Genomic DNA, 26,751 nt, shown 5'->3' on the forward strand with positions numbered 1-26,751 from the left:
ACTGGGGCTGGCACCCAGGGCTGCTCTACCTCTGAGACAAAGTCTCGCTAAGTTGCCCTGGCTGGCTGTGAACTTGCGCTCCTGCCTCGGGCTCCTCCGCAGCTGGATTACAGGCTGCACCACACCTGGTTTGTACACAGCTTTTTAAGAACAGCTGTGGCCTAAAGCAAGGTGAATGTAAATGTAAGGTTGTTTTCAACCAAGCAGTTCTCTCATCCAGTATGGCATTTGTACTAACAACTTTATTTTAGCCCTTGAAAAGGTAAGATGGTTTCATAGTTTTTTTTGGGGGGGAGGTTTGGTGGTACAATGGTGGAACCCAGAGGCTTTCTACCTCTGGGCTATACTCCCAGACCTATTTTATATTTTATTTGGAAACAGGGTCTCACTAAGTTGCTGAGAGCCTCTAAGTAGCCGAGGCTGGCTTCGAACCTGTGCGATACCTCCTGTCTCAGCCTCCCAAGCGCGGGGATTACAAGCATGCGCCACCACGCTCGGCTTGATTGTTTCATAGTTAAACACTGACTTTGGCAAAGTCAGAAGAAGCCGCTGACCAGCTGGTGCCAATGGCTCCTGCGCAGCGTCCCTTCTGCCAGCAAAGCAAGACAGGCGGGGTCAAGCGTAGGGCAGCATTTTTCTTTATTCTAGAAACTGGAGGAACCGCACGTATGAAAAATGTCACAAAACAATTCAAGGTGAAAACAACTCCTGCCCCCACCCTCGGCGCGCGGCGCTTCATCTCCACTGAGGTAAGACCGCGCCGCTCTCCCACGGCTTTAAAAACAAAACCACCCCTGGCCCAGAGCCGGCTCTGCCCTCAGTCAGACTTCTCCTTCTCCTTCATGTGTAAGAAGACGATGCTGAAGATGAAGAGCCCCGCCATCATGGAGAAGGCGCTGGCGTAGTAGGGGTAGGCCGAGGGGATGAAGCGCTCGTACTGCGTGTGCTGCAGCGGCCTCACGGACACCTGCAACGGGAGGGGTGGCAGGGCGGGCGGCAGCGAGCGCGGCGCCCGCTCACAAAGGGACCTCCTCCCAGCTTACCTGGGTGGAAGAGTACAGGTGTGTGAAGCCCAGCCGGTTGTAATCGACTTTAAACTGGAACACGCCGTACACGTCGGGCAACTTGAACTGGACGCTGTATTTGCCACCTGGGGAAGGAGCGACGTGACCAGGACGAGGAAGGGGTTCCCGGAGCGCTTCTCCGCCAGGCCTCAGGCGCTGCGCCTCCTCTGGCGGGCATCGAACTTACCTTTCCTCTTCAAGAAGGTCCTCACAAAAGGGTCGATGCGGACAAACTCCAGCTGGATGTCGTCGCCATCAAAGGGGACCCACCTGCCGTTGGAGAGCTGCTCAATGACGATGCTGTACTCCTGAGGGGAGGGGAGGGTGAGCCAGAGCTGCCCGGCTCCCGCCACGCACACGGCGGACTCACGGGACGCCGCCACCTGCGGAAGTCCCTGTGCCTCCCGGGCCACGACTGGCAGCCTCGGCCTAGTCGCGGCCCCGGTTCCTCCGCGTGGGCAGCACCGCCCTCCTGCCCAGCAGGTCCACCCTGGAGACCTCACTGAAATGCGGCTTCTCCTGCAAATCTGCTTCCTGGGCAGTTGGGTGGCACAGCCCCCTCTTTGGCTGCTACATTCCCACAGCGCCGCAGCGGTGTGGTGCCGGGCTCTACCCCTGCTCCCACTTTCTCAGGAGCAGAGGCCAGCTCCTGTTCACACTTCCTCCTGTCCCTGAGGCCTGGCACAGAATGCTCAGTGCTTCTGAGCTGAGCTGACTCGCGCTGCGCACGCCTTGGGGCCCGCCCACCCCACGAGCTCTTACCACTAGGTCAGTGACCGTGTAGGCATTGGGTGGGGCTTTTTCGCCCACCCGGTGATGGGACACGGGTCCCACTCGGAGGACGCCCTCCTCCTTGAACACCCAGCGGGAGAGGGCCACGGCTAGCTCGTAGTTGCCCGTCTTGGAATGCCTGCAGGAGGACAAGGAGAGGCTAGGGCAGGGGAGCCGGCTTCTTCCTGGAGGAGCTGGACCGGCAGGCTACCTGTGTCCACTAAGAACAAGGAGGAGATGCGGGTGATGTCGGCCTGGGCATCTTCAGCACGACACTCAAACCTTGAAAAGCACTGCTGGAGACTGGGGGCTTCTCAGTAAGTCATTACTAGCCCAGTAGGCTTGGAGCACCTACACCAGCAGCATACGACAAAGCCCTCCTCCAGTGAGTGATCAGAAGCCTCTGAAAGGCACGCAGGCTCGCCAATCTTGGCTGAAGACTCCTCCCACATCCGCACCTGCGCCTCCCAGGCCACACGCCCAAGCCCCCGCACGCACCTCGGGGCGCCTGGCGTGGCCTTCTGCACCGCCGAGTTGAAGAAGGCATCGCTGAAGAAGTCCAGGGAGCCGCTGAAGATGACGCGGGCGTTGTTCCTGGCCTGGAGCCCGGCAATCAGAAGAGTGTTCTTCCCCACCGCATGGGGGTACTGGGAACAGAACGGAAAGAGGGGGTCACCCAGGCACTGCCGGGACAGAGGCCAAGCCACCAGGGCAAGAGACACAAGTGGACGTGTCCCCACAGGGAGGAGGCTGGACCACGCGGCGGCTCCCATGCTCCCGCTGCACCGTCCCAGCAAAGGGCGGGTCCTACTTTACTTTTATTGTCAGATAACAAAGCGCTTTGCTACTGGGTCCAGGACTAGAGGCTCAAGCCTGCAGGGCCCTTACCTGGGTGATGGGTTTATCCGGGAAGAAGGAGTAAGAGGTAGAAGAGCCCGTCAGGATGTCCAACACTAAAGGATTGTCAGGGTCAGCCACCATCCTGCAGAAGGAAGAGCGGCCTGGCGTGACCCAGGCCCCCAACACAGGGCGGGCCATTTCTTCTTCTACTTTTTTTTTTGGTGGTGCTGGGGGTGGAACCCAGGGGTGTTTCTACCTCCGGGCTATACTCCCAGACCTATTTTATACTTTATTTGGAAACAGGGTCTCACTAAGTTGCTGAGACCCTCATTAAGTAGCTGAGGCTTGGTTTGAACCTGTACGATCCTCCTGTCTCAGCCTCCCAAGCACGGGGATTACGAGCATGCGCCACCACGCCTGGCCTTTCTTCTTTTTTTGGTACTGGGGATTAAACACAGAGGAATTCTACTTCTAGGCTACACCCTCAGCCCTTTTTAACTTTTGTGGTGCTGGGGATTGAACCCAGGGGGCATTCTACCTATGAACTACAGCCTCAGCCCTGTATTATTTTTGTTTTGAAACTGGGTCTCACTAAGTTGCTGAGGCTGGGTTGGAATCTGTAATCCTCCTGTCTCACCTTCCAAGTACCAGGATTACGGGTGTGCGCCGCCACACCTGGCTCTTAAAATCCTTTCTTAATAGCCAAATACTTGTCTCTCTTCTTGATGCAACAATAATTTTACCCACATCCTGTGGGGCAGGAAGGCCCACAGCCCGTTGTACGTTTGGCTTAAGTCCCCACGGAGCGCGCCGTCCTCCTGCAGTCCCTAGCGTCTGCTGCCTCGCCCGCTCACTCACCCAACTCCTCGGAAGAGGATGGGATTTGGAGATGATTTCCCCACAATGGTCGGGGCCTTCAGCAGGTTCTCGGTGTCGGCCACGATCAGGGTATGCTACCAAGAACAGGGAAAACGGCGGTCAGGAGGACGTTCCTGGGCTGGGGCTCTAGGCTAGGCCGGAAGCCTGGGTGACAGGCCTGATTACCTGGCCAAGGTCTGAGATGTCATAGTTGTGATGGTCGATGACAGCCGTTTTCTCCTCATCGAACTCGATGCCACATTCACTGCCCAGCTCTCGAAGAGGGTCACCTGCAGAGGCCCAGAGACACCTGCTGAGTTCTGGCTGGCAAGCCCAAGCCAAGCAGCGGCCAGAACCTGAACTGATGGGGGGAGGCTGCTGGCCTCCCTCCACAGTGACACAGCGCTGACTCTGCACAGAAACCCCTCTGAAGCACACCGGAGGCCTGGCCCACAGGGTGACTAGGCCGGGCTAGCACCCACCAGGGGATGCCCCATCAGAGGAATACGGCTTTAAAATCTGTCAATCCTGAAAGAAACGAAACCAGACTGGCCAGGTGTTGTTAAATGTCGAAGCTGGAGCCCAGCATGATCACGCACGTCTATAATCCCAGTACTTGGGAGGTGGAGGCAGGAGGAGCACAGGTCTGAGGCCAGCCTCAGCACTTAGCGAGACCCTGTTTCAAAATAAAAAAATAAAATAGGATGGGATATAGCTCAGAGTTAGAATCCCCCTGGGTTCCATCTCCAGTACCAAAAAATAAATAAAAATGTTGAAGCTGGACATAATCACATGGGACTAAGAATTTAATTCTCTCCCTATCTGTTGGTATCTCTGGAGTTTTCCAAAATCGAAGACAAAATAAAAATCTTATCAGATGTTTTGGGCTCCATCCAATTAGCTCCTTGCTGCCTTTCAGTAAGGAAGAGGCACCAAAACAATAAAAAAGAAAAAAAAAAGAAAGAAAGAAAAAGAAAACCCAGCCAAGGTTTCCAGCCTTCAACAACCTGTGTCTCATTGTCTCGGGTCACAGCAAAGCACAGGAGGGGCTGCGTGCCAAGTGCCCCGCAGATGCCTCGCCACTCCCCAGCCGGGGCCACCACAGAGCGCCAATTTCTCCAGCTCTCAAGCTCCCTGAGAAAGGATGCCAAGCCAGAGCTCCCCAGGTCGCACTTACCGATGTCTGAGCTGGCAGCTACCAGGACGCTGCCTCCGCCGTCGATGAAGGTGCTGATGGTCTCCACGTTGATGTTGCCTCCGAAATCTGAAAGAGGCGTCAGGCATAGCAGCACAGGAGGCATTTCTTCTCTGCTCCCGACGCCAGCCACAAGAGAGTGGGCGAGATGAGAGGGGGGCACCCGCCACATCTGATAAAGGGCAGGCTCCCGTTTTCCAAAAGCGAGCTTGGTTCAAAGTAATGGCTCAGATGCATGAACCTTCACAGGTTTAGATGAAACAGCTGAATGTCGGCTAATGCCCCTGCTCACACTGGGACACTATGTCAAGTAGCATGTAACACACTCACTGAGAAGTGCTGCTCTCCCACTCACGCTGCAGGGACCGACGTTACGCACGCGCGTCACCCCCACAGCCATGCCTGGACACCTGTTCCCAGACCTATCAATGTCCCTTTGTCTAAGCTAAGAAAGAGCACCGCTGATCCTATGGACGGCGCTGTCGCTTGACACTAGTCCTCCCCGTCATGCAGGACACAGTGCTTCCTATTAATCCTACACATTCATATCCACATTATCAACAACAGAACCACTCACGCTGCTTTTCCTAACACGATCACCAGGAGGGCTCCTTAACTTCCAGCATTTGCAACCACGAGCTCGCATCCCTTCTTGCTCATCTATTTGGCCAGGTGACTGTTGCCATAAGCATTGGAAACCAGCACAGGTGGGGGCCGGCTTAGGCTGGAGTCTCCCCAGGTGGAGCCTGATGTTCAGCATAAGGTGACCAACGGGGTGCGCGGGCATCCTGTAGTCACTGAATGCAAGTATGTCTTGTGCACTCAGAAGAAAAAGGAAAAGGGCGATGGGGGAGGGAAGACCTCCGACAAGCGGCATTTAAGATGCGCAGTGAGCCTGGCAGCACGTGGGCGAGAACGCTCCAGGCAGCGGGGACAACGGTGATCTGCAGTGCTGCGGCCACGCTCACCAAGGAGCCAGAGCAGCTCGGCCGCAAGGCAGGTAACTGGACGCTGAATGCCCGCGAGGGCTTTGGCCCTGGGAGCCACAGGAGGATTTTGAGCAGGAGACTAATGACTTTGTATTTTTAAAGAATGGTCTGAGTGGCCAGGTGGAGCCAAGGTAAGGGTAGAGGCGGTGACGGGTTAGAAGACCACCGTGGAGCCCGGTCTGTGAAAAGGATGCCTGGGCCTTGCGGAGGTGGTGGGGGAGAGAGAGCAGGGCCTTCTGTGGGTCAGGAGGGAAAGCCATGGGGCTGTGACAGGCTGCATATGGCTGTGACCCAAAGAGAGGCATAAAGGATAGCCCCAGTCAGGGTGATAGACACACCTATGATCCCAGTAGTCGGGAGGCTGAGACAGGAGGACTGAGGTTCTTGGCCAGCCTCAGCTACTAGTGAGGCCCCTGCAACTTAGTGAGACCCTGTTTCAAAATAAAGAATAAAAAATAGGGCTGGGGTATAGTTCGGAGGTAGAATGCCCCTGGGTTCTATCCCTAGTACTGCAAAAAAAACCCAAAAAACAGTTTGTTACACGACAGGTGGAGAGCAGTCCACAAAATAACTGTAAAGCTCTGAATAGGAGAACAGCCCTTTTTTCTGAATCTTCAGAAAAAAATAAAAAAGCACCTTGCCTCCCCTTCAGGCATAAACAGAACCACCCTGTTCCTGGGGGCTCTGCTTCTCGCCGCACTCAGCCACCGAGCCTCTCTCTCCTGCAGACACCAGGCAGCCTCAGACAAGTCAGAAACAGCTTCTTGGTATGCGCGGTGGCTGCCCACCTGGGGGGGTTTTGCCCCTCAGGGCATTCTCTGGATTCATTTTAGTTATCCCAGTGGCAGAGAAGTAGCTAGTGGCATCTAGGAGGTAGAGGCCGGGCTGCTGCTGAACACCCTGTGGTGCACAGGACACCCCCACAACAGACAATGATGGCTCTGAAATGTCAAGAGGGCAGCTGGGACAAACCCTCACAGAGCGAGTATGCAGGAACACCGGCCACACAGTCAACGAGGCCAAGCCCTGCGCCTGAGCCTGCCCACCCCTTTACAGAGCGGGGACCCAGCACTGCACAGAGCACGTGCTACGGATCCCTTCCCTGCGCTGCTACTGCATGCAACCAGGAGCTGCCGCCTCCCAGAAAGGGCAAGGAACCACCAGAGCAGCGAGGAAGCCAAGCCAGCGCCTGCACACCAGGGGAGCTGGGCCTCATGGACTGAAAGGAGAGGTGGCAGGGACACTGACCCCAGGGAGGGACAGCGCAAAACCTTCGAGAAAAATAAAGGAGAGAGTGACCAGCATGCTTCCCAAAGACCATGGCAAAAGAGATACAGCCAAGAGAACCATGATGTTTAGACAGGAGAAGAAAGACCCAAGTAGGCTACGATGACGTCAGCCTGTGTCTCAGCAACATGAGCTCCAGAGGTGTCCCCTACACCCTGGGAACACAACCAGTGTTAGGATAAACAAAGTAGAAAGAAGAGGAACTTTCTGCTTAACAAAATAACTTCTTGACAATTCAGTGGCATAATATAGGAATACTGCCGGGCCTGGTGGCGCAGGATTGTAATCCCCGCGCTTGGGAGGTGGAGACAGGAGGATCACGCAGGTTTGAAGCCAGCCGTGCTGGCTTAAGAGATCCTGTTTCCAAATAAAAAGTATAAAATAGGTCTGGGAGTGGAGCCCGGAAGTAGAAGGGCTTCCAGGAACCCCAGTAGCACAAAAAATAAATAATAATATAGGAATACTGAAGTATAAATTAGGTCATCTGGTGAGGGTAACACCCCTGCCCTCTGCTAGGCCACCGGACATAGCCATCCATATCCAACCTCAACTGGGGAGAAGGGGTCACTTGCTAAGGCTCTTTCTCATCTGCAGACTATGCAGCCATCAGAATTCTTAAGATCAACTACCACACCACAATACCTCTTCACAGTAATTCATACTAATAAAATGCCAATTCCTCTCTCCGCACAGGCAAACCAGGCCCCTTGGAGAGAAAGCGTCCTTCTCCACAGCACAGTATGCCCCTGAGTTCCATCATCTACGGCACCCTTGACCCACAATCCTTAGCTGTGTCTTTTAGAAACAGGTCCTCTCCTGGGCCCAGGTTAGAAATGATTATTTTCCCAGTCTCTGGCAGCAGGGGGCTCAGGGCTGGCGACACACCGCCATTCCCAAAACATGTCCAAGCACCAGGAGGAAACTGCGCCTCGAATCCCGGTTCCGAGGGCGCCGCGCAGTCCTTACCTTCCACGGACGGGGAGAAGATGATAAGATTGTCATACAGGAACTCCCCATACTTAATGAGGGACAGGCTGGGGTCATCGGCGGTCTTGAATGTGAGTTCAAAGCCCCGGTCTGGACGAGGGAAAACAGGGAGGCGAGGCAGACAGGTCGCAAAGGGAAACCCCTGCCGCAGCCCCCGCCCGGCAGGCCAGACCTGGGCGGCCTTCCAAGAAACCCCGCGGCAGGGAGGTGCCGTTCCAACCCCCGAGCCTCCCCCGCCGCCCCCGGGGCCCCGCTCTCACCCTTCAGGCTCTGGAAGAAGAGCGAGTGCGTCTCCCGCAGGTTGAGGTTGTCCAGCAACACTAGAGTGCGGGGGCCGCTGGCGCAGGCCGAGCCCAGCAAAGGCAGCAGCAACCATAAGAGGGACCAAGCACGGGCCGCGGCGCAGGGCTCCATCTTCCTTTCCCTGCCAAAGAGCCCGGCACCTGGACACCGGAAGCGACCTGTCCACAGCCGCCCAATCGCGGCCGCGACGGCGGAGTACCAGCCGGAAGTGACCGGGACACTCGGAACCCGCGTCCCCAGCCCCGGCTCTGGGGGGACTGAGCGCGGAGCACCGCCGGAAGTGCCCTGGTCGGAGGAGGATTCCCTGTATCCTATTGGCGGAAGGGACTCTAGGCTCCGCCTCCCAAGAAGAAAAGGCTCAATCCTAGAGAGACAGCTCTGCAGCCGTGACCAATCAGCAAGCCCGAGAGTCATTGGCTCCGCCTAGGCGGGCTCCGGGCGCGCGGGTTCAGATTACCGCAGCCTCTACATGCCTTTCTGCTTCTGGCGGGTCCTGGCCTCCCTGGATTTGACTCTTGCATCCGGGACGGGGCCGGAGGCCAGCCCCCGGTCCACGAGTTTAAGGAGGGCTCGGAACTGGGAAGCAGGCCCACCTGTAGGGAGCCAGGGGGTAGGAAAGCAAGGTCGGGGCACTTCGAGCTCCTGCCCGCCGCCCTCCGTGCCAGGGCTCCTGATGTTACGGAGGAAAACCCTAATTAAGCCTTCTAGCTTCCCTTGCTCTTAGTTAGAAATCACTGATTTTGGAGGCCACGCAGGTGGGCAATACTTTATCAGTCCCCCACTGGCTTTCCTGTAGGTTGCTCCTCTGACCGGTGGGTTCCTGTAACAGTTCTCGAGTTACTCTTTGGGGACCTGAAGGCCGGTTCTGTCGAAAACGGACTCTTCTTGGTCCTACGATGTCCAGTGACTGGCATGGGATGGAAAGGCTTCCCTGCCTTCATACCCTCGTCTCCTTTGTGGCCTTAATCTTTGGGTCTGATTTTACTGAACACTGCTTATTAAGACATGTTGGTCATCTGAAATACGTTTTGTCCAAAATTACAGGGTTAACTTGACCTAGATTTGCATAGTCCTACCCTACCTCCTTAAGGCTGCAGATACCTACCGGCCACCAGACCATGAAAGGACAAGAGGTGGTTCCCCCGGTTCCTAGATCTCCTGTTTCAGGAATGAAATGGATATTCTTCCCCATTAGCCTGTCCCTCTCCCCACATTCCTCCCACTCCTAGATCTGTAACCCCTCAAGCCCTGCAGTTGAGAAACTGACTTGTGAGCATAGTCCTCTCAGCTCCATTCTTTTGCCACTGAATAAAGGCTTTCTCTCCCCAAAGCACTCTCGGGCATTGCTCGTCTCGAGGGATAAGCCTTCACACCTGGGCTCAGGAACGCTGCCCGCCTGAGTCCAAGCTGGAGACAGCGAGACTGAGCAGTAGACAGGCCTAGCCACTTAAATGCTCTGACTTTGGGACTGGGGGTGTGGTTCAGTGGTGGAGCACTTGGCTAACAGAGGTGAGCCCCTGGGTCCCACCCCATCACTGCAAATACATACATACATACACATACACACACACACACACACACACACACACACACACACATACATACATACACACACACACACAAAGCTCCAGCTTTGACTCAGAGCCAGGTCAGTCTCCAAGCTCCATCTTTCACCAGCCCTGTTACTGGGCACTGCCCTTCTCTCAAGGCCAATTCCTTGGCTGTAAATTGGGCTAAGGATGAGGTCTAGCCCTACTTATCTGTGTGTCTTTGTGTAGGGCGCAAAAATTAAAGCCTTCCCTGGAAACTAGCTCCACTTCCTCTCCTTCCCCTCTGGCTTCACTGGTTGAGCCTCCTCCAAATCTTCCCTGCCCACTAGACGATGCCAGCGCACTGCTCAGGAGCCGGCCACAGCGCAGGATGTAGGCGCCTTCACTCAGGTCCACACCTAACCGTAGGTCCCCAAAGGTGGTGATTACCCCCAGGGACACTGGACTGATCTGGGGGTAGCAGTAGTCTTGGGGACAATTGGAGACACTGAATAAAAGTAAGGGGATAGTGGAAACACCCAGGGGGTGTGCCGAGTAATTATTTTCCTGAAAGGGGGCAGTGCCAGGTCTGGTAGTGCAAGTCTATGATCTCAGTGCTGAGGAGGCTGGGACAGGTTTACGTCCGGCCTCAGCAACTTAGACTCTCAGCAGCCCAGATAAGATCCTGCTTCAAAACACAAAATGAGGAGCTGGGGTGCAGTTTCAGAGGTAGGACACCCCTGGGTTCAATCCCTAGTACCAAAAAATGGGGGAGGAGAGGAAGAGGCAGAAGCAGTGGCCAATAAGGTTGGGACTCTAAACTGAGGTCCTAAACTCGTCTGTCTAACCTCATCCATCTCATGGTCCCTGCTCAGGATAGGGTCGAGTCTGTGCGTGCGTGCGTGCGTGCGTGCGCACACGTGTGTTTGGGTAATGGGTGAATGGAACCCAGGGGTGTTTTACCTCTGAGCTATACCCTCAGTCCTATTTTATTTTACATATCTTATTTATTTTTGCGGTGCTAGGGATGGAACCCAGGGGCATTCTACCTCTGAGCTACACCCCCAGCCTACTTTCTATTCTTTATTTTGAAATAGGTCTCACTAAGTAGCTGAGGCTGTCTATGAACCACGATCCTCCTGTCTCAGCCTCCCAAACGCTGGGATTATACGCGTGCACCACCATGCCTGGCTTATTATCATTTAATTTTTGAAACAGAGTCCTGGGGCTCTGTCTAAGTTGCTGGGGCTGGCCTTGAACCTGCGACCCTCAGCCTCCAAAGGATGCCTTCCTTATGCCTTTTGCTCATATGGTAACCCCTGACAGAAGCACAGCCCCACCCTCTCATCTTAAATCTTGCTGGGATCTGCTCCATCCTGTAAGGGGAGTCCACCTGCTCCCTTCAAAAAAGGCTCTCTGTCCATGAAGACCTGCCCCGCCTCCTCTGATAGGGTGGGTACTGCAGCCACCTCTGGAGGGCCCAGAGCAGCCCCATCCCAGCTTCTCCAGAGCCAGCATCTTGGCCCAACCCGTGGGAGACAGAATGTGGCAGGAGACACGGCTGTGCTCAGGGCTTTACACACCACCACATTCAGCCTCCAGTCACCCACAGGGAAGGAGTTATTCCAATCAGAGATGAGGCTCGGGGCCTTCCCCCTCAGACTGCAGCCCCCACAGGCCAGCCTGGGATGCAACAGGCAAGAGGAGGGCTGTGTCCTAGGGAAGACCTCCCCCTCAAAGCACATTTAGGGCAGCCTGGTTCATTTTTACGTGTCATGACACCCAGTTCCAGGCCAGCGCCCTGAAGAACTATCAAAACCTGAGCCCCTTTCTGCCTTGGGGAAACAGGGTCCTATTTCCTGGGTCACAGATTTAAGGCTCAGGCAGTCTCCTTGGAAAAATGGCTCGTGCGCTTTAAAGAGCAGAGACCTGGGACCTGCTGGATCTAAAAGACCCAGTAGCACTGACCCGGTTCCAGGCAGCTTCCGTGGCCGCAAGGGGGGGTGTGTGTGGGGGGGCTCAGGACACCAGCAGGGCTCAGAGAACAGCAGCTCATCCTAAAAGGCAGTTTATTGGACAGCTTAACGTGAAGCCGCCTTCTCTGGGCCGTGGCCCAGCTGGGGAGGCCGAGGAGAATGGCCGCCCCAGGACCCGTCCATCCTGCAGGGCAGGGCTTCCCTCTGGATGAGCAGATCCCACTGACAACTCTCAGTCACCAAGATGTCGAGCTTGGTCCACGAGGCAGCTGCTCACACACCTGTGTGCTGGCGAGGTGCTGAGGCAGGCTTGTGGCTTTTGAGTTCTGCGAGGCAAAGGCTGGCAAAGGCTGGCCCAGGCGGCGGCCTGGGCAGGAGAGCTGGGAACACTGGTGTAGGAAGCCGGGGCCTCTCCGAGAGGGCGGCCAGCCTCCAGGGCTCCGGCCCCAGCAGAAGTGGACTCTCTGGGCAACGGGGAGGGAACGCAGCTGCCCAGTGCTGAGCGTCCCTAGGCCCCAGGTCACTGTGGCGAGTGGGAGGGCCTGGCAGTTTCCGGAAGCCTGAAGGCAGGTGGCAGCAGGCGGCAGCGTCACAGAGGCTCACTGCCAAAGCTGCTCTTGCTCTTCTTCCGCCGGGCCTTGGTGAAGGGGATGTCGAGGGACTCGAGGCGGAAGGGCCGGGGCTGGGGCATTTCGGGGGCCTGGGTGGGGGGCATGGCAGAGCTGTTGCTCAGCGGGGCGCTCAGGCCTGGCGGCGAGTTGTGGTAGGCTGTGGGAAGAGGGCAGGGGTGCAGGTGAGCCAGGAGCGCAGCCCGAGGCTGCTCAGACCCAGCCAGACATCCGCACCCAAAGCGTCTGGTTAAAAGCCTCAAACTGAGGCAGCCTGGAATATCAGTCCAGACGGGCCTCGGGCAAAGCCCAGCCCCAGCACTTCCTAGCAGCGTTAACCGGGGCGACCTGCTCCACCACCCAAGCCTCAGTTTCCTCCTCTGCAACATGGGCACAATACCGAGCACCCCCGGGCCTCCATTCCTCTCGTCCTGCCCCTCCCTCAGCTCCACTCATGCTGCCTCTTAAGTGAGCTCAGCACAGGACTAAGACTTGCTACTCATTTATTCGCTTATTTATTTTGGTACTGGGGATGAAACCCAGGGGCATTTTACCTGAGCTACATCCCCAGCCCTTTTTGTTTTTTGTTTTGAAACGAAGTCTCCCTAGGTTGCCGAGAGTCTCACTAAGTTGCTAAGGCTGTCCTCAAGCCTGGAGATCCTCCTGTCTCAGCCTCCCAAGTAGTGGGACCTCAGGCATGCGCTACCATGCCCAGATAGATTTGCTTTTTATTGGTGTTTTACTGGGAGTTCTGTGCACTTCACTTTTAGTTTTAAAAGCAGAAGAATGAAGTGATTTTCAGTTCCGGACACTGTTTTGCTTGAGGGGCCTCTGTGCCTGGCCAGCCTGGTGGCCCTTGACACATGAAATCAATCCTCCTCTGGGCAGAGTCACCACTCTGGTGCCTGAGGAAGCCAGCAGGTGACTCCAAAGTCTCAACCCACATCCCCCGCCAGGGCCTCCCGGGTCAGGGAGGCACAGCTGAGCTGGCACGGCTCCTGCAGGACTCCGCCGCCTCTCACCTAACCCCGGGGCGGGTGTCACCCCATTTTATAGCTGAGGGAAGGGCCGAGGCCCCGGCCTGCCCTCCCAGCGGGTGCTCACCGAGGCTCTTCATGGGATCCGTGCTCAGGATCTGGCTGGCCCGCTTGGACCGGAAGTAGTTGCTGGCAATATTTTCGCTGTCGCTCCGGCTAAGCATCAGCTTGTAGCGGTCTTCCTCCTGCTGAGAGGCCAGGTCCTTGGGTCACCACCCCTGGGCTGTGCCAACCTGATCTGGGCCTCCTGAAGCCTGGCAGAGCGGGGCTGCCCTGAGCCTCCCCCAGGGAGTGCCCAGGGCTGGAGCCATCACTGCCGCCTGGTGCAGCCTGCCACGAACCCTGGACCCAGGGCAGACACCAGGCCGCTCGCGGTCAGGGAGTCTACAGCCAGGCCTACGCCCGCCTTCATGCCCCCTCCCTCTGGTCAGCTCCAAAGGGCAGGGCAGGTACGAGGCCCAGCGAGGTGACCCAGCACTCAGCTCACAGTGACCTGTGAGATGATCACCCACAATGCCCTGTGTTTTGGGGACACACACGTGACCCACACTGCACCAGTCACAGAGCCACGCCTTCTCAAACAGTGACTGGTCCAAGAGCAGGCCCACAACCCAGTCACGTCTAATCAGAACCTCTCCACAAGATGTAAGGATGCTTTGAGGGTCAGGGTCTTTCCTCCTCCTAGATGCCAAGGCCATCTTTCCCAACATGTGGATAAAGCCTGAAGCCAGCACACCAAGGGAGGCAGAAACAAGGAGTCAAGATAGACGCCAAACCCTGACTGTCTCAGCCCCTAGATCCAGCCATGCCTGAAACTGTCCACTCAGTTGAACCAAGAAAGTCCCTATTTTACTTGTGGTTGCTCTGGCCTTCATCCCTTGGAACTAAAAGTGTTCTGATGAAAACCCCAATGTGGCTCCAGGTTCAGAATGTTTTAGTCAGCTGGGCATGGTGGTGCACGCCTATAATCCCAGTACTTGGGAGGCGGAGACAGGAGTATCTTAGGTTCAAGGACAGCCTCAATAAGTAGTAAGACTCTCGGGAACCTAGCAAGACCCTCAAAAAGCAAAAAATAAAAGGGTTTGGGGGTATACCTTGGAGGCAGAATGCCCCTGGGTTCAGTATGCAGTACCCCCCATACACACACAAATGTTTCTCAGTCTAGTTTAGTTTATTTTTGTAGCTATGTCTATGAAGTTCAGCCATAGAAGCAGCCAGTCTAGCTTTAGGCCAGCAGGGGGCGCTGCCTGCAGAGCTGCCCGGCTGAAATTCACACTCTCAGGTGTATATTCTTTTCCTTTTCTTTTTCTTTTCTTTTCCTTTTTTTTTTTTTTTTTTTTTTTTTTTTTTGTGTGTGTGTGTGTGGTACTGGGGATGGAACCTAGGGGCATTCTACCCCCGAGCTATACCTCCAGCCCTATTTTACTCTTTATTTTGAAACAGGGTCCCACTAGGTTGCAGAAGGCCTTAGTAGCTGAGGCTGGCTGCGAACCTGCAATCCTTCTGTCTCCGCCTCCTGTAAGTGTATGTTCTGTGTGGGTTTTCTGAAATATTTGTAATCGTTTATGGCAAGAATCAGCAAGTTAGAGCTGACGGGCCAAATGTGACCTGCAGGCTGTTTTTGTAAATAAAGTTTCTTGAGAACACACATGCACTAACCTAGCACCTATTCCGGGTTCATGCTGGGGTGACAGAGACCGTGGCCCACAAAGCCTAGACCATTTGGGGCCTTTTTCCAAGAAGGTTCGCTGAGCCCTGCTTTAAGGATACTCGCGGCTGTTGTGTTCAACGCGTGGGAGATGTGGGGATCAAGTGACATCCTAGCACAGCCCAAGGGCCTGGGATGCGCCCGTGTCCTCTGGGTCTGAGGCTGAAGCCTCCGCCGGTCACCAGCAGGACAGGCCGCCATGGGCACCCATTTTTCCTCCAGGTGCCAGTGGGGTGACGGAAAAGGCTCAGGCCCAGATTCAGTCCTCGGGCAAGATGAGAGCGGGCCAGCTTCTGCACGGCTCGGACCCCCACACCGTGGGCTGAGCCCCCAGCCCGCCTCCACGGGGCCTTACCGTGTTTGGCTCCCCGTTCTCTGCGGCAGACATCTTGCGGGCTGGCTTGCTCTGCGGCCCGGTTGAAACTGCTATGAGAAAATAAAAGCTGGAGGGCAGGGCCTGTGGGCAGGCCGGCAGGTGTACTGTCTGCTGTCCTAGAGGCGGGACCAGGCCTGGAACCGGGAGGACACTTCCCAGCCCCAGCTGAGGTGTGCCTTTGGGACACAGACTGCAGGAGGCTCAGATGCCAGAAAGGCCACTCTCCTGCTCCCAGGCAGGAAGGCGCGGGCAGGGAGGCAGCTGCTGCCCTGAGCTCATGGGAAATGGAGCTGGCTGGAGGTTTTTTGACCTTTTGTTTTTGCAGCAATTGAGGATTGAACCCAGGGACCTTCTAACTCTGAACTATACCCCCAGCCTGTTTTGTTTTTGTTTTGTTTTTCAATACTGGGAGTTTAGCCGGGCATAGTGCATGCTCGTAATCCTAGTACTTGGGAGGCTGAGACAGGAGGATAGTAGTTCACGGCCAGCCTCAGCTAATTAGTGAGGCCCTTCACAACTTAGACCCTGTTTCAAAATAAAGAATATAAAATGGGGCTGGGGCTATAGCTTGGAGGTAGAATGCCCTAAGGCTCTATCCCCAGTACCAAAAAAAAAAAAAAAAAAAAAACTAAAAATACTGGGAGTTTAGGGGCTTTCTACTTCTGAGCTATACCCCAGCCCTATTTTTTTTTCAGTACTGGGGGTTTAACGAAGAGGTTTTCTATCTCTGAGCTATCTGAGCTATACCCCCAACCCTATTTTTTATTTTGAAACAGGGTCTAAGTTGCTGAGGGCCTTGCTAAATTGTGGAGGCTGTCCTCAAACCTGCAATCCTCCTGCTTCAAGTACTAGGATTATAAGTATAGGCCACCACACCCATCTTGGCTGGAGTCTCAACAGGATGGTGGTGTCAACGGCCACCCAAGAACAGAGATGGGCAAAAACAGGTGAACAGCCGGGTCTGTGGCTGGAGCAAGATCCGTAGCACTTTGCTCTGGATTCATCAGAGGCAGCTGAGTCTTTGAGGCCATTTTTTTTTTTTTCAGTACTGGGAATGGAACCCAGGGGCATTCTACCTCTGAGCTACACCCCCATCCCTATTTTTTATTCTTTATTTTGTTTTTGTTTTTTGGTGGTGCTGGGGTTTCTGAAAACCCTTCTACCTCTGGGCTACACTCCCAGACACCTATATTTTTATATTTTTATTTGGAAACAGGGTCTCTTAAGCCAGCGAGGCTGGCTTTGAACCTGCATGATCATCCTGTCTCCGCCGCCCGAGCGCGGGGACTACAAGCGTGCTCTACCACGCCCGGCTTTATTCTTTATTTTGAAACAGGGTCTCACTGAGTTGCAAAGGCCCTCACTAAGTAGCTGAGGCTATCTGCGAACCACGATCCTCAGTCTCAACCTCCGGAATGCTGGGATTACAAGTGTGCGTCACCACACCCAGCTGGAGGCCATCTTTTTTTGTGTGTGTGTGGTACTGGGGTTCCTGGAAACCCTTCTACCTCCAGGCTATACTCCCAGACCTATTTTATACTTTTTATTTGGAAACAGGGTCTCTTAAACCAGCATGGCTGGCTTCAAACCTGCGAGAGCCTCCTGTTTCCGCCTCCCAAGCGCGGGGATTACAAGCTAGAGGCCATCTTAACTGACTCCCCCCACCCACACTTCTTTCACACAGGAGGTCAGCAGCCAAAGCAGAGGTTGAACCAGGCTTAAACCCAGGTAACTTGCTTCCATCCACGATCCCACCACTCAGTAATTGACTTTGACCCTAAGTAAGTTGTTTGCACCCCAGAGATGCAGCGGCCTCGTGTGTGCCCGGGGTCTAGTCTCCATCCCTGGCTGTTGCAAGGGTGGGGCAGAGATAATGAGACACAGACCATGTGCTGTGCAGTCACCTCCCCCGGGCTAGCCACGCAGCAGCTTTAAGGCCTGTCCTGTAGTCACTGTGTCACCGATGAGGACACTGAGTCCCAAAGACGCCCACAGCGCTGAGAAGCCAGCACGCCTGTGCTGCGGGGAAAACAGCAGGGAAGGGCGAGGGGCAGCGAGCTCCTGACCTACGGGGAGGCTGGTTTTCATGATGACAGGCTCCGGGATCTTCCAGAAGCCGTTGTCCTCGTCCCAGCAGGCCTCGCGCCTGATCTTCTCCAGGTTGCTGTAGTTGCAGTCCCTGCGGACCAGGGGCTGCACCTGCTCCAGGAGTTGCTGGAAGAGCAGGGAGTCGCGCTCCTGCCGACGGATGGTGGCCAGGTAATCGATCTTCTCCAGCTCGAACTCCGACTGCAGGTCCTTGATCTCCACCTCGGCCGCCCGGAGCTGAAGCGAATGCCGGGCTGCTGAGCGGTGACACGCGCGCCCGCTGCCCAACCTGCCCGCTCACCGCCCCCGGCCACGCCTCGGGCACTCACTGGTCCTCTCGCCCACCCTACCATCCACCCACCTCTGGCACCTCCGAGCCTCCTGCTGACCACGCCTCTGCCTCCACCTCCCTGCCCAGCACGCAAGGAGCCCCCGGTGCAGCCGTGGCCCTGCAGAGCTGGTCCTCAAGCCCTACTGACGGCTCAATCACCTTCCACATTCATAATTTCATTACGGAGCCTTTTAGAAGCACCCGTCTAAGCTGGGCATGGTGGCGCCCGCTTGTAATCACAGTACTTGGGAGGCTGAGATGGGAGGATTGCAGGTTCGTAGCCAGCCTAGCCTCAGCTACTTAGTGAGGCTCTCCACAAATTAATGAGACCTTGTTTCCAAATAAAAAATAAAATAGGGCAGGGGGTGTAGCTTGGGAGTAGAATGCCCCTGGGTTAAAAAAAAAAAAAGCCGGGCATGGTGGTGAATGCTTGTAATCCCAGCATTTGGGAGGCTGAGACTGGAGGATCGCGGTTCGGGGACAGACTCAGCTACTTAGTGAGGCCCTCTGCAACTCAGTGAGACCCGGTTTCAAAATAAAGAATAAAAAACAGGGATGGGGGTATTGCTCAGAGGTCAAATGCCCATGGGTTCCATCCCCAGACCTGCAAAAAAAAAAAAAAAGGAAGAGGAAGAGGAAGGCCCACATACGACAGTACGGTCACCAAAGCCCTCAGGTCTCAGAGCTGCTCAGATGGCTTCTAAAGTCAGCAACGGGCAGGAGCGTGGAGGTTCAGCAGCCCTCGCTCTCCAGGCTGCCACTTGTATGCTGTGACCATCTGACTCGTGTTCCACAATCTTGACAAGCTCATTAATTGATTGTACTTTTTCTGTCTTGTTTTGTGGAACTAGGGCGTGAACCCAGTGATATTCTACCACTGAACTACACCTCCAGCCCTTTTCATCTATTTTATTTTATTTTATTTTTTGATGGTACTGGGGATGGAACCCTTCTACCTCCAGGCTACACTCCCAGACCTATTTTATATTTTATTTGGAAACAGGGTCTCACTAAGTAGCTGAGGCTGGCTTCGAACCTGTGCGATCCTCCTGTCTCAGCCTCCCAAGTGCTAGGATTACGAGCGTGCGCCACCACGCCCGGCTTCTCACTACTTCTTACATGTGCACTCTCTTCTAGGATTAAGCCCCACCACGTCAGGGGACAAGGACACATAAGCCACGTGACTGCTGGGCTGCCAGCACTGGCACAGGGCACGCATGAACGTGTGGGGTGCACGCCTGGAACCCAGGAGCCCGAGTGGAGGATCAAGTCCAAGCCAGCCTGGGTAGCTTAGGGAGACGCTGTCTCAAGATAAAAAACAAAACAGGGCTGGGGTGAAGCTCAGAGGTAGAATACTCCTAGGTTCGATCCCCGGTATTGCAAAGAAGAAGGGAAGGAGGAAGGATGGACAGACGAACAGGGGTTGGCACCGGCAGGCACTTCCCAAGCTTGGTGTTAGTGGAGGGCGGCCGTGACGCCCAGACTTGGCACACACCCGGCTCCATCTCACCTTCCTCTGCATCTTCTCCAGCAGCTTGCTCTTGGCCCGCACTTCCTCCTGGATGGAGTCGTACACGTTGAGCAGCACCCAGTCCCCGCCGTCCTCCTCCGAGTTCTGCAGCGCGGCCACCAGCTGCTTCTTCCGCTCGTCCGCGTAGCGCTTCCGCCGCCGGTGCTTCTCCTTCAGGTCCTTGTTCTTGGCCTGCTCGCCCCCCACCACCTGCTGCTCCAACAGCTGCAAGCTGCCAGTGTGGAGGAGGGAGCAAACAGAACAGTGCCTGCGCATCAGGGAGCGCGTGCCAGGGCGGCCCAGTGCAACCTCGCCGCGCCTCCTGCAGCCCCGCTCCCCCAGGGAGCAGCCCCGCTCCCCCAGGGAGCAGCCCAGGCCCAGGGGCGACCCGCTAGCAGCTCCCCCTGGGGAGTAACAGTGCTCAGCGCATTCAGTGCACAATGCAAAGTCAGGCAGGTGCAAAGACAAAATACATTTTAAAAGATAACCTCTCTGGAATGCTCGGTTTCGCTCTTTATGGTTACAGATTTTTAAATATCCCCACAGGAAGAACTGCCCGTTGTCTAACAGGCACCAGAGAAATGTTTCAGGCTCTGCCTCCTTCCAGAGCAGCGGAAGAACTGGGAACAAGGGGTACAGAGGGGTCCAGGAAAGGCAGTGAGGGGGGCCCCGGGGAGAGGCCTCCGCACCCTGGGTAGCTGGGCTCACTCAGCTATGAGCTCGGCTCTGCACTCGGTGGCAGCCGGGGCAGGATGGGGCCACGTCCGAGCTGCTCCTCTGTTCAGTCCTTCTGGGGCCCCATCAGGATGAAGAACACACCCCAGGGGCGCCGGGAGCCCCCATGTAATTTCTTTCTGCACCCTGCAACCCCAAGCTCACTCCAGCTTGATTTGAACTCACTAGAACGTCTCCAAGCACACACGCGATTTCCCCAGCTCTGCAGATGCTACCCTGGGGCCGTCCCCAGCCTGCACTCCTTGAAGCCTGACTTCCCTGTGCCTGGCACTGGGCTGGCACCTCTGTGGGCACTGCCTCTGATGCTCCCGGCTTCTCGAGCTGTGGCTAGTAATGTTACCCATTTTGCAAGTGAGCAGCTAAGGCCCAAAGAGGCTGCGGGCCACCAAGGAGGCAGGCCGGGAGCCCGCAGCGGGGCTGCAGACCACTCTCTTCCCGCTGCCCCACCCACTGCCCTCCCGCCTGGACATCTGGCTCCGGGGCTGAGCCCCTGAAGGCCATCTGTGCGTGCCACTGCTCCGTGCCTGAGGAGCAGCTGCTCAGATCATGTCTGAACTGCTGCGGGCGGGACTGGGAGGAGGCCAAGCCTGGACCGCCATGGAGAGGGGGCTGGCAGCATCACCATCAGCAGAAGTGAGACATGAGGCCCCTAAAAGCCATGTTCACAGTCACAGAGCAAGGAGAGTGAGTCCCCAGGAGGGCCCGGGTGGGGGAGGGGGCCTGTTCCCAGGGCACTGGAGGCAGGGGCCAGGGACTCAGCTGGTACACGGGAAAGCCTGCACTGCCCTGCGAGTCCCGGAACCTGAAGACCAGCTCTGCAAAGGCCAGACAAGCAGTAGCCCCTTCACTTTCTCTGCTGTCTAGCAGACATGGCAACCCCAGCCCACTGCCCCTAGAGAGGGACGGGGCCACCTCAGTCACCGCAGAGGGAGGGCTGGGGTGGGCTCAGTGGGGGGCTGCAAGAAGCCCCAGCCCCCGCCCAGCCCCGCCCTTCCTACCCTTCTTCCAGCCCACCCCAATCGAGCACTCACCGGGCCAGCACCTGCTGCTGGTCCACAACGGGCAGCAGCTCCTCGGTCAGCACAGCCACCTCCACGGCCGTGTTCTCCCTCTTCACGCTGGCCACGGGCAGCAGGGGCTGAGGCTGGGCCACCGCCAGGGCCACCTGCGGCTCAGCCTTGATCTCCGCCCCGGGCTCTGCTGTGGACACCGCCTCCTCAGGCACTTCCAGAGTCGGGTCCATCTCCTGAACACAGATGAGAACCAAGACGGGGTGGGAAAGTGCCCCCGAGAAGCGCACAGGTAGCCTTAGCGCCCGAAGGGGACAGCCTGCGGGGAGGCTGGGGGCACGTCACCTCTGGCTCGGAGATGCAGGCTAAGCATCCCCGATATGAAAATCCAGAACCTGAAACATGCTCCAAACCCTGAGCACCCGTGAGCTTTACTGTGCTCAGAGAGTGCCAGGTGTCAGCACGTTTTGGATTCCTGGTTTCAGATTGGGGGTGCTCACTTATTACAGTTTATGGACTACCCCCCAATCCAAACAGCTCCCAAATCTAAAATGCTTCTGATCCTAAAATGCATTTCTGATCAGGGATACTCAATCTGCACCTGTTAAGAGAAAATCACACCCAAATAAACTCTTACTGCTACCATGTCTAGCAACACCCCCAAAACAGTCTCCTAGCTTCCTCTCCTTCTTCCCTCCATGATCCTGTCTCTACCTGGCGGTGTTAACATAGGAACCGATCATGACATCTCTTTTTGTGCCCAGAACCCTTCATGGCTTCCCATGGAATTAATTTGCAGAAAAACCCAGTTTCCTCCAGGACTGCTGCACCCAACAGGCCCCCTGGCCTCTCTGTTATTGGGAAAGTCCAGATCCCCTGCCATGGACCCCCCTCAGGCCCAGAAGCCTGCAGGTGTCTGTGTCCAGCGCAGCGGGTGATTTAAAAGCTTCCCTCACACCCCGTGCCCTGGCAGTGGCCTGCAGCCAAGAGCACCAGGGCTCAAGGGGTTCCCTGTCAGTGCCCCAGGCCCTGCCAGCCTTGATCCGCAGCCCTCGTGCATGCTGGGCCTCTGCCCTGGAAATGAAGGCTCAGAGGTGAGGCTTGAAGCCTCCTAGGATGGCAGGCCTCTTACTCACACAATTGACTGTCAGCGATGTGGCAGTCCCTCTGACTGGGACATGGCTTGGCCATGGGCCACCCTCACCACGCCCAGGGAGGGCAGGGGCACTGTCTGCCTCAGGGCTGGACGAGGAGCAGGGAAGGAGGAGGCACCAGGCTGCGCGGAGCCTGGCCAGCCAGGTGGAGGTCCAGAGGGGTACTCACGGTCCTGGGCGGGGGCTCAGGGGCCACCTCGGCTTCTGACCTGGTGTCACCGGGCTCTGGCAGGTCTGCCGGTGAGGGCTGCTCGGGAAGAAGGTGTGGAGGAAGAGGGGTGGTTTGGGTCAGAATCATCCTCCTCCCCGCCATTCTTGACCTATGCTATGACTCCCCAGGGCTCCTGGCCAACCCACAGCCACCTCCGCCTGTGACCACTGAGCAAAGGACCCAGGTGCAGTGAATTGAGGAGGGAGCCCAGGTGTGTACTGTGTTATCGCAGGCAAAGTGGACACCAGCACCCCATTTCTAGAGGAGGAAACTGAGGCTCGGAGAGGCAAGTGCCCAAGGTCGTAAGACAAGTGATGGGGCTCCCCGTCTGCCTCCATCCCTCCCCGTCTCCCTCCATCCCTCCCCATCTCTCTCTTTCTTTCTTTCAGGAAAGGGAGGAAGAGAACAAAGTAGGGAGAAAAGAGAAACTACTTTTTTAACAACAGAAAAAGAGAGAGAGAAAGAGTTGAAAAGGGGGCCAACGCTGGCCAGGCACGAGGGCAAGGAACAGCATCCAGGGCCCTGTGGTCCTCAAGGGCTGTGGGTGCCCACGGCCACCCTCCCCGCTTGATGCCCTTAGCTGTGAGCACATGGGGGTGGACAGGGCCAGCCAGCTCTCCCGCCCCGGAGCTCAGCATCACGACCCCACAAACCCCCAGGCGAGTGCCCTCCCCATCATCGGAACAGGATCTGCCTGGGATAACCTGGGTCTCCATCCCAATTTCCCTACAGGTTGATGGAGCATCAGAAAGAGCTGCTCCTTCCCGGGGACACGGATGCCCCTGAGCCGGCCCCAGTGGGCCCAGACAGCAGAGGTCAGGAGCCCTGCGCGTGCAGAGGCCTCTGTGGCCCTGGCCAGCTTGGCCTGCTTGCCTCTTGCTCAACATCAGCTACCTGATCGGGGACCTGGGAGACGTCCTCTTGGGGCATGTCTGTCCTGACCACAGTGGACGACAGTCTGGCCAGCTTGGCTTCCACCTCAGCAAATGGGTCCCGCAGGTCTGGCAGCATCTGCAGGGTCAGAAGCTGTGGATCTTCCCCGCGGACGTAGCTCTCTGGCTCCAGTCGGGGCCCGGCAGCTTCCTGGCTGAGATAATCGTCGGAGAAGTAGTTGCTTCTGGGCTCCCCGGCAGGCGCCGAGAACTCCAGGTTGGAAGGTTCCTCGGGGCCGGCCAAGGCGTCGGACATGGAGGAGTCTTCCATTGTGGACGATCCATTAGACCCAAAAGAAACCTCGGACCTGGAGGGCTCCATCTCGGGCAGGTCCTCAAAGCTGGAAGACACCTGGGCCTTGGAGAGCCCGTCCTCGGGCAGAGACTGGGCATGCCCGTCGGCGGGCATGGAGAAGACCACAGGTCTGGCAGCTGTCTCGTACTGGAAAACCGGTGGGTGTTCAGACTGGCTGCTGGCAAACTCGGCCCTGGATGTGACCTCGGCCTTGTAGAGGACTTCGGCCTTCAGGACAGCCTCTGCAAAAGGAGAACCTCCTGCAGCTTTTCAAAGGGTGAGGGCAAGGGAAGGAGCTCCCAGGCCCGCTGGAACCCAAATCCCCCCACTGCCCCGCCCACCAGAACACCAACCGTGCCGCCCTCCGGCCTCCCGGCCTCCGCTGCCAGTGCTCCTGCCTTCTCTGACCTTTCTGGCCACCACGCGGCCCTGCCCTGGGACCACTCCTCCAGGAGAGCGGGCTGCCCTATGGGCTTCGCCCCTCCCGAGGCCGAGTGCTCCTGAGCAGCGGCGCTCACGCCCACCGCCCCCAGGTGCCACCTGGACAGCCCCGCTCTGAGCTTCTGTCCATGGGATGTGCTAGATGCCCGGGAGTCAAATGGACACGTGGATGCAGGTTAGGTCTACAGAAACCAAAGGAAGATCTCTTGGAGCCTGCTACTCAAACCAGAGAGGACGCTGAAGGAAGATGCTAGAAGCTGCCTCCCCTCTTCCTCTGAGTCTCAGCCAGGAGCAGCATCTCCTGCCCGGCATGGCCAGGGTGTGTCTCCGGGGCCCTCGGGAGTCCAGCGCAGGGGCCTCAGACCACCCTTTACATCCAGCCGTTACTTTCCTCTGTTTTATTGGGGGTTTTTTGTTTGTTTTTTGGTACTGAGGATTGGACCCAGGGGCATTCTACCTCTGAGCTAAACTCCCAGTCTCATTTTTAATTTCCAAACAGAGTTTCACTGAGTTGTGGAGGGCCTTCTAAAGTTGCTGAGGCTGGCCGTGAGTCTGCAGTCCTCCTGTCTCAGCCTCCCGAGTACTAGACTTAGAGGTGTGCCTTTTTGTTGTTGTTGTTCTAGAGACTGAACCCAGGGGCATTCTCTCTTCAAGGTACACCCCAGCCCTTTTTGTTTTTAAGCATGGTCTTGCTAAACTGCTAAGGGTCCTGTGAAGTTGCTGAGGGTAGCCACAGCTCTGTGACCCTCGTATCTCAGCCTCCAGAGTACTTGGATCCAGGTGTGCGCCGAGCCCCATCGGTACGGGCATGTCTGGTCTGGCCATGAGGTCATGTCAGAGGAGGACCAAGATCAGAGGAACAAAGAAAGAGAAACACCCTGACCATCTCCCTGCCCCGAGATGACCTGGCCACCAGTATGCCAACCCACGGCTTACTCGGCTATGCCTGTGCCCTCCCCCTCCCCTCACAGAAAGCCCCTACCTGTACGGAGGCAGGCTCCTGACTCCTGGGCTCTCTCCCCGGTCAGATGCCTCCTTCCAGATTTTATTCCTAAATGAAGCCTGTTCCCTGCTGTTGGGCTGTGTCTTCTTTGCCCCATACTCCCCAACACCATCCATTTCTTACTGCTTGTGCCCTGAGCCCCCTAAGAGGGCCTTTGTTGTTTTGTAGACTGGGCATTGAGCCAGTGGTGCTCTACCACTGAGCTACACTCCCAGCCCTTGGCTTTTCTTTGGGGAGGGTATTGAGTATTGAGCCCAGGGACATTCTACCTCTGAGCTACACCCCAGCCCTATTCCTATTTTATTTTTTTATCTTGAAACAGGGTCTCCCTAAATTGCAGATTCACAGCTAACCTCCCCGTACCTTTTTTTTTTTTTTCAGCACCCAGGAGCATTCGAGCTCTGAGCTACACCCCCTGCCCTATTTTTTACTCTTTCTTTTGAAACAGGGTCTCACTGAGTTGCAAAGGGCCTAAGTAGCTGAGGCTGCCAGCGAACCTCAATCCTCCTGTCTCAGTCTCTCAAATTCTGGGATCACAAGGTGCGCCACCACGCCCAGCTACTGCCTCGGCCCTTTTTTAAAGACAGGGTCTCAAAGCTGCCCAGGCTGAACTGAGCCTGCGCTCCTCCTGCCTAGGCCTCCCGATCGTTGGGTCACAGGCTTGCACTACCGCCTGGCCCTGGTTCCTTTGGTGAAACATGACAGGCGATGGCTAAGTGGCCTGACCTCTTCCAGCCTCAGTCTACACACCTGCCACGTGAGGACTCAGGGAGTTTATCTCACTGGACTGGGTGGGGCCGCGAGAGCACCCACACAGTGCCCGGCTCGCAGTACCGCTCTACAAATGGTACCAGTGATGACCTGCATCGTGGTCATTATAAGACTGGACTTTGCAGTACTGTGGAGGGTTCAATCCCTAGGACCAAAAAAAAAAAAAAGACAGAAACTTCCATATGCGCGAACGTTCCTGCTAACGACTGGATCCTTACAGGATGTGTTTACTCACAGCCAGGCTCATACATGAAAGGGTACTGTGGAAACCACAGAAACATGGCCTCCAAGCCCACCCTGAGCTGAAGCGGCGTGAGCCCCGGCTCGGGGCCAGACTGCTGCCTCCCCGTCCTGGCTGCAGCTGCCCGGAGGCGTGACCACAGGCGAGCTGCTCTTCCTCATCTGTGAACCAGGCCCCGCAGACACGTGGTACCGCTTTGCTGGACTGTTGTCAGGATGAAACAGCGGCGAGCCTGGAGTGCAGAGCGCCCCAGCCCTGCTGGTTACTAAGGGGAAGGAAAGGAGGCCACCTGCGGCGGCCGGGCAGTGCCCACCTGCCTCCTTCCGCAGGTTCTCCTCCAGCGTGGACAGCTTCACGTCGTAGGAGTTGCGCATGGCGGTGATGTCCTCCTCCAGCCTGGCCCGAGACTCCTGCTCCGCCTCGTAGTCTGCCTTCAGCTGGGCCAGGCGCTGCTCGTACTCCTGCGGTGGGGAGAGGCAGGGGCAGCGCCTCACCGTTCAT

The 26,751-nt window shown here is 56.5% G+C and overlaps 2 protein-coding genes across 4 annotated transcripts in view; both read right to left on the reverse strand.

Moving 5' to 3' along the window:
• Positions 1-817: 817 nt before the first annotated feature.
• DDOST (dolichyl-diphosphooligosaccharide--protein glycosyltransferase non-catalytic subunit) lies at positions 818-8,405 on the reverse strand (the record flags this gene model as incomplete). The annotated part of the gene is made up of 11 exons (XM_080692826.1): positions 818-967; positions 1,044-1,150; positions 1,252-1,372; positions 1,827-1,974; positions 2,334-2,482; positions 2,724-2,817; positions 3,534-3,628; positions 3,720-3,823; positions 4,711-4,797; positions 7,971-8,081; positions 8,252-8,405. 11 exons carry the CDS (start codon positions 8,403-8,405, stop codon positions 818-820), a joined length of 1,320 nt encoding a protein of 439 aa, XP_080548952.1.
• Positions 8,406-12,388: 3,983 nt separating this feature from the next.
• Positions 12,389-26,751, reverse strand: part of KIF17 (kinesin family member 17) — a gene marked incomplete at both ends in the record, with an annotated part of 28,164 nt that continues 13,801 nt past the window's right edge. The window contains 9 exons of one of the 3 annotated variants that reach the window (XM_080690676.1): positions 12,389-12,567; positions 13,512-13,629; positions 15,508-15,575; positions 17,595-17,853; positions 19,458-19,689; positions 21,224-21,438; positions 22,526-22,606; positions 23,462-24,036; positions 26,564-26,711. In XM_080690676.1, the coding sequence (XP_080546802.1) occupies positions 12,389-12,567; positions 13,512-13,629; positions 15,508-15,575; positions 17,595-17,853; positions 19,458-19,689; positions 21,224-21,438; positions 22,526-22,606; positions 23,462-24,036; positions 26,564-26,711 (1,875 nt within the window). Of the gene's footprint in view, positions 12,568-13,511; positions 13,633-15,507; positions 15,579-17,594; positions 17,854-19,457; positions 19,690-21,223; positions 21,439-22,525; positions 22,607-23,461; positions 24,037-26,563; positions 26,712-26,751 lie in introns of all 3 variants that reach the window. The other 2 variants (XM_080690675.1, XM_080690677.1) reach the window with 2 other exon arrangements.

Source organism: Muscardinus avellanarius (assembly GCF_963383645.1).
Source record: "Muscardinus avellanarius genome assembly, chromosome: 3".
In the NCBI taxonomy this organism is placed as follows: domain Eukaryota; kingdom Metazoa; phylum Chordata; class Mammalia; order Rodentia; family Gliridae; genus Muscardinus; species Muscardinus avellanarius.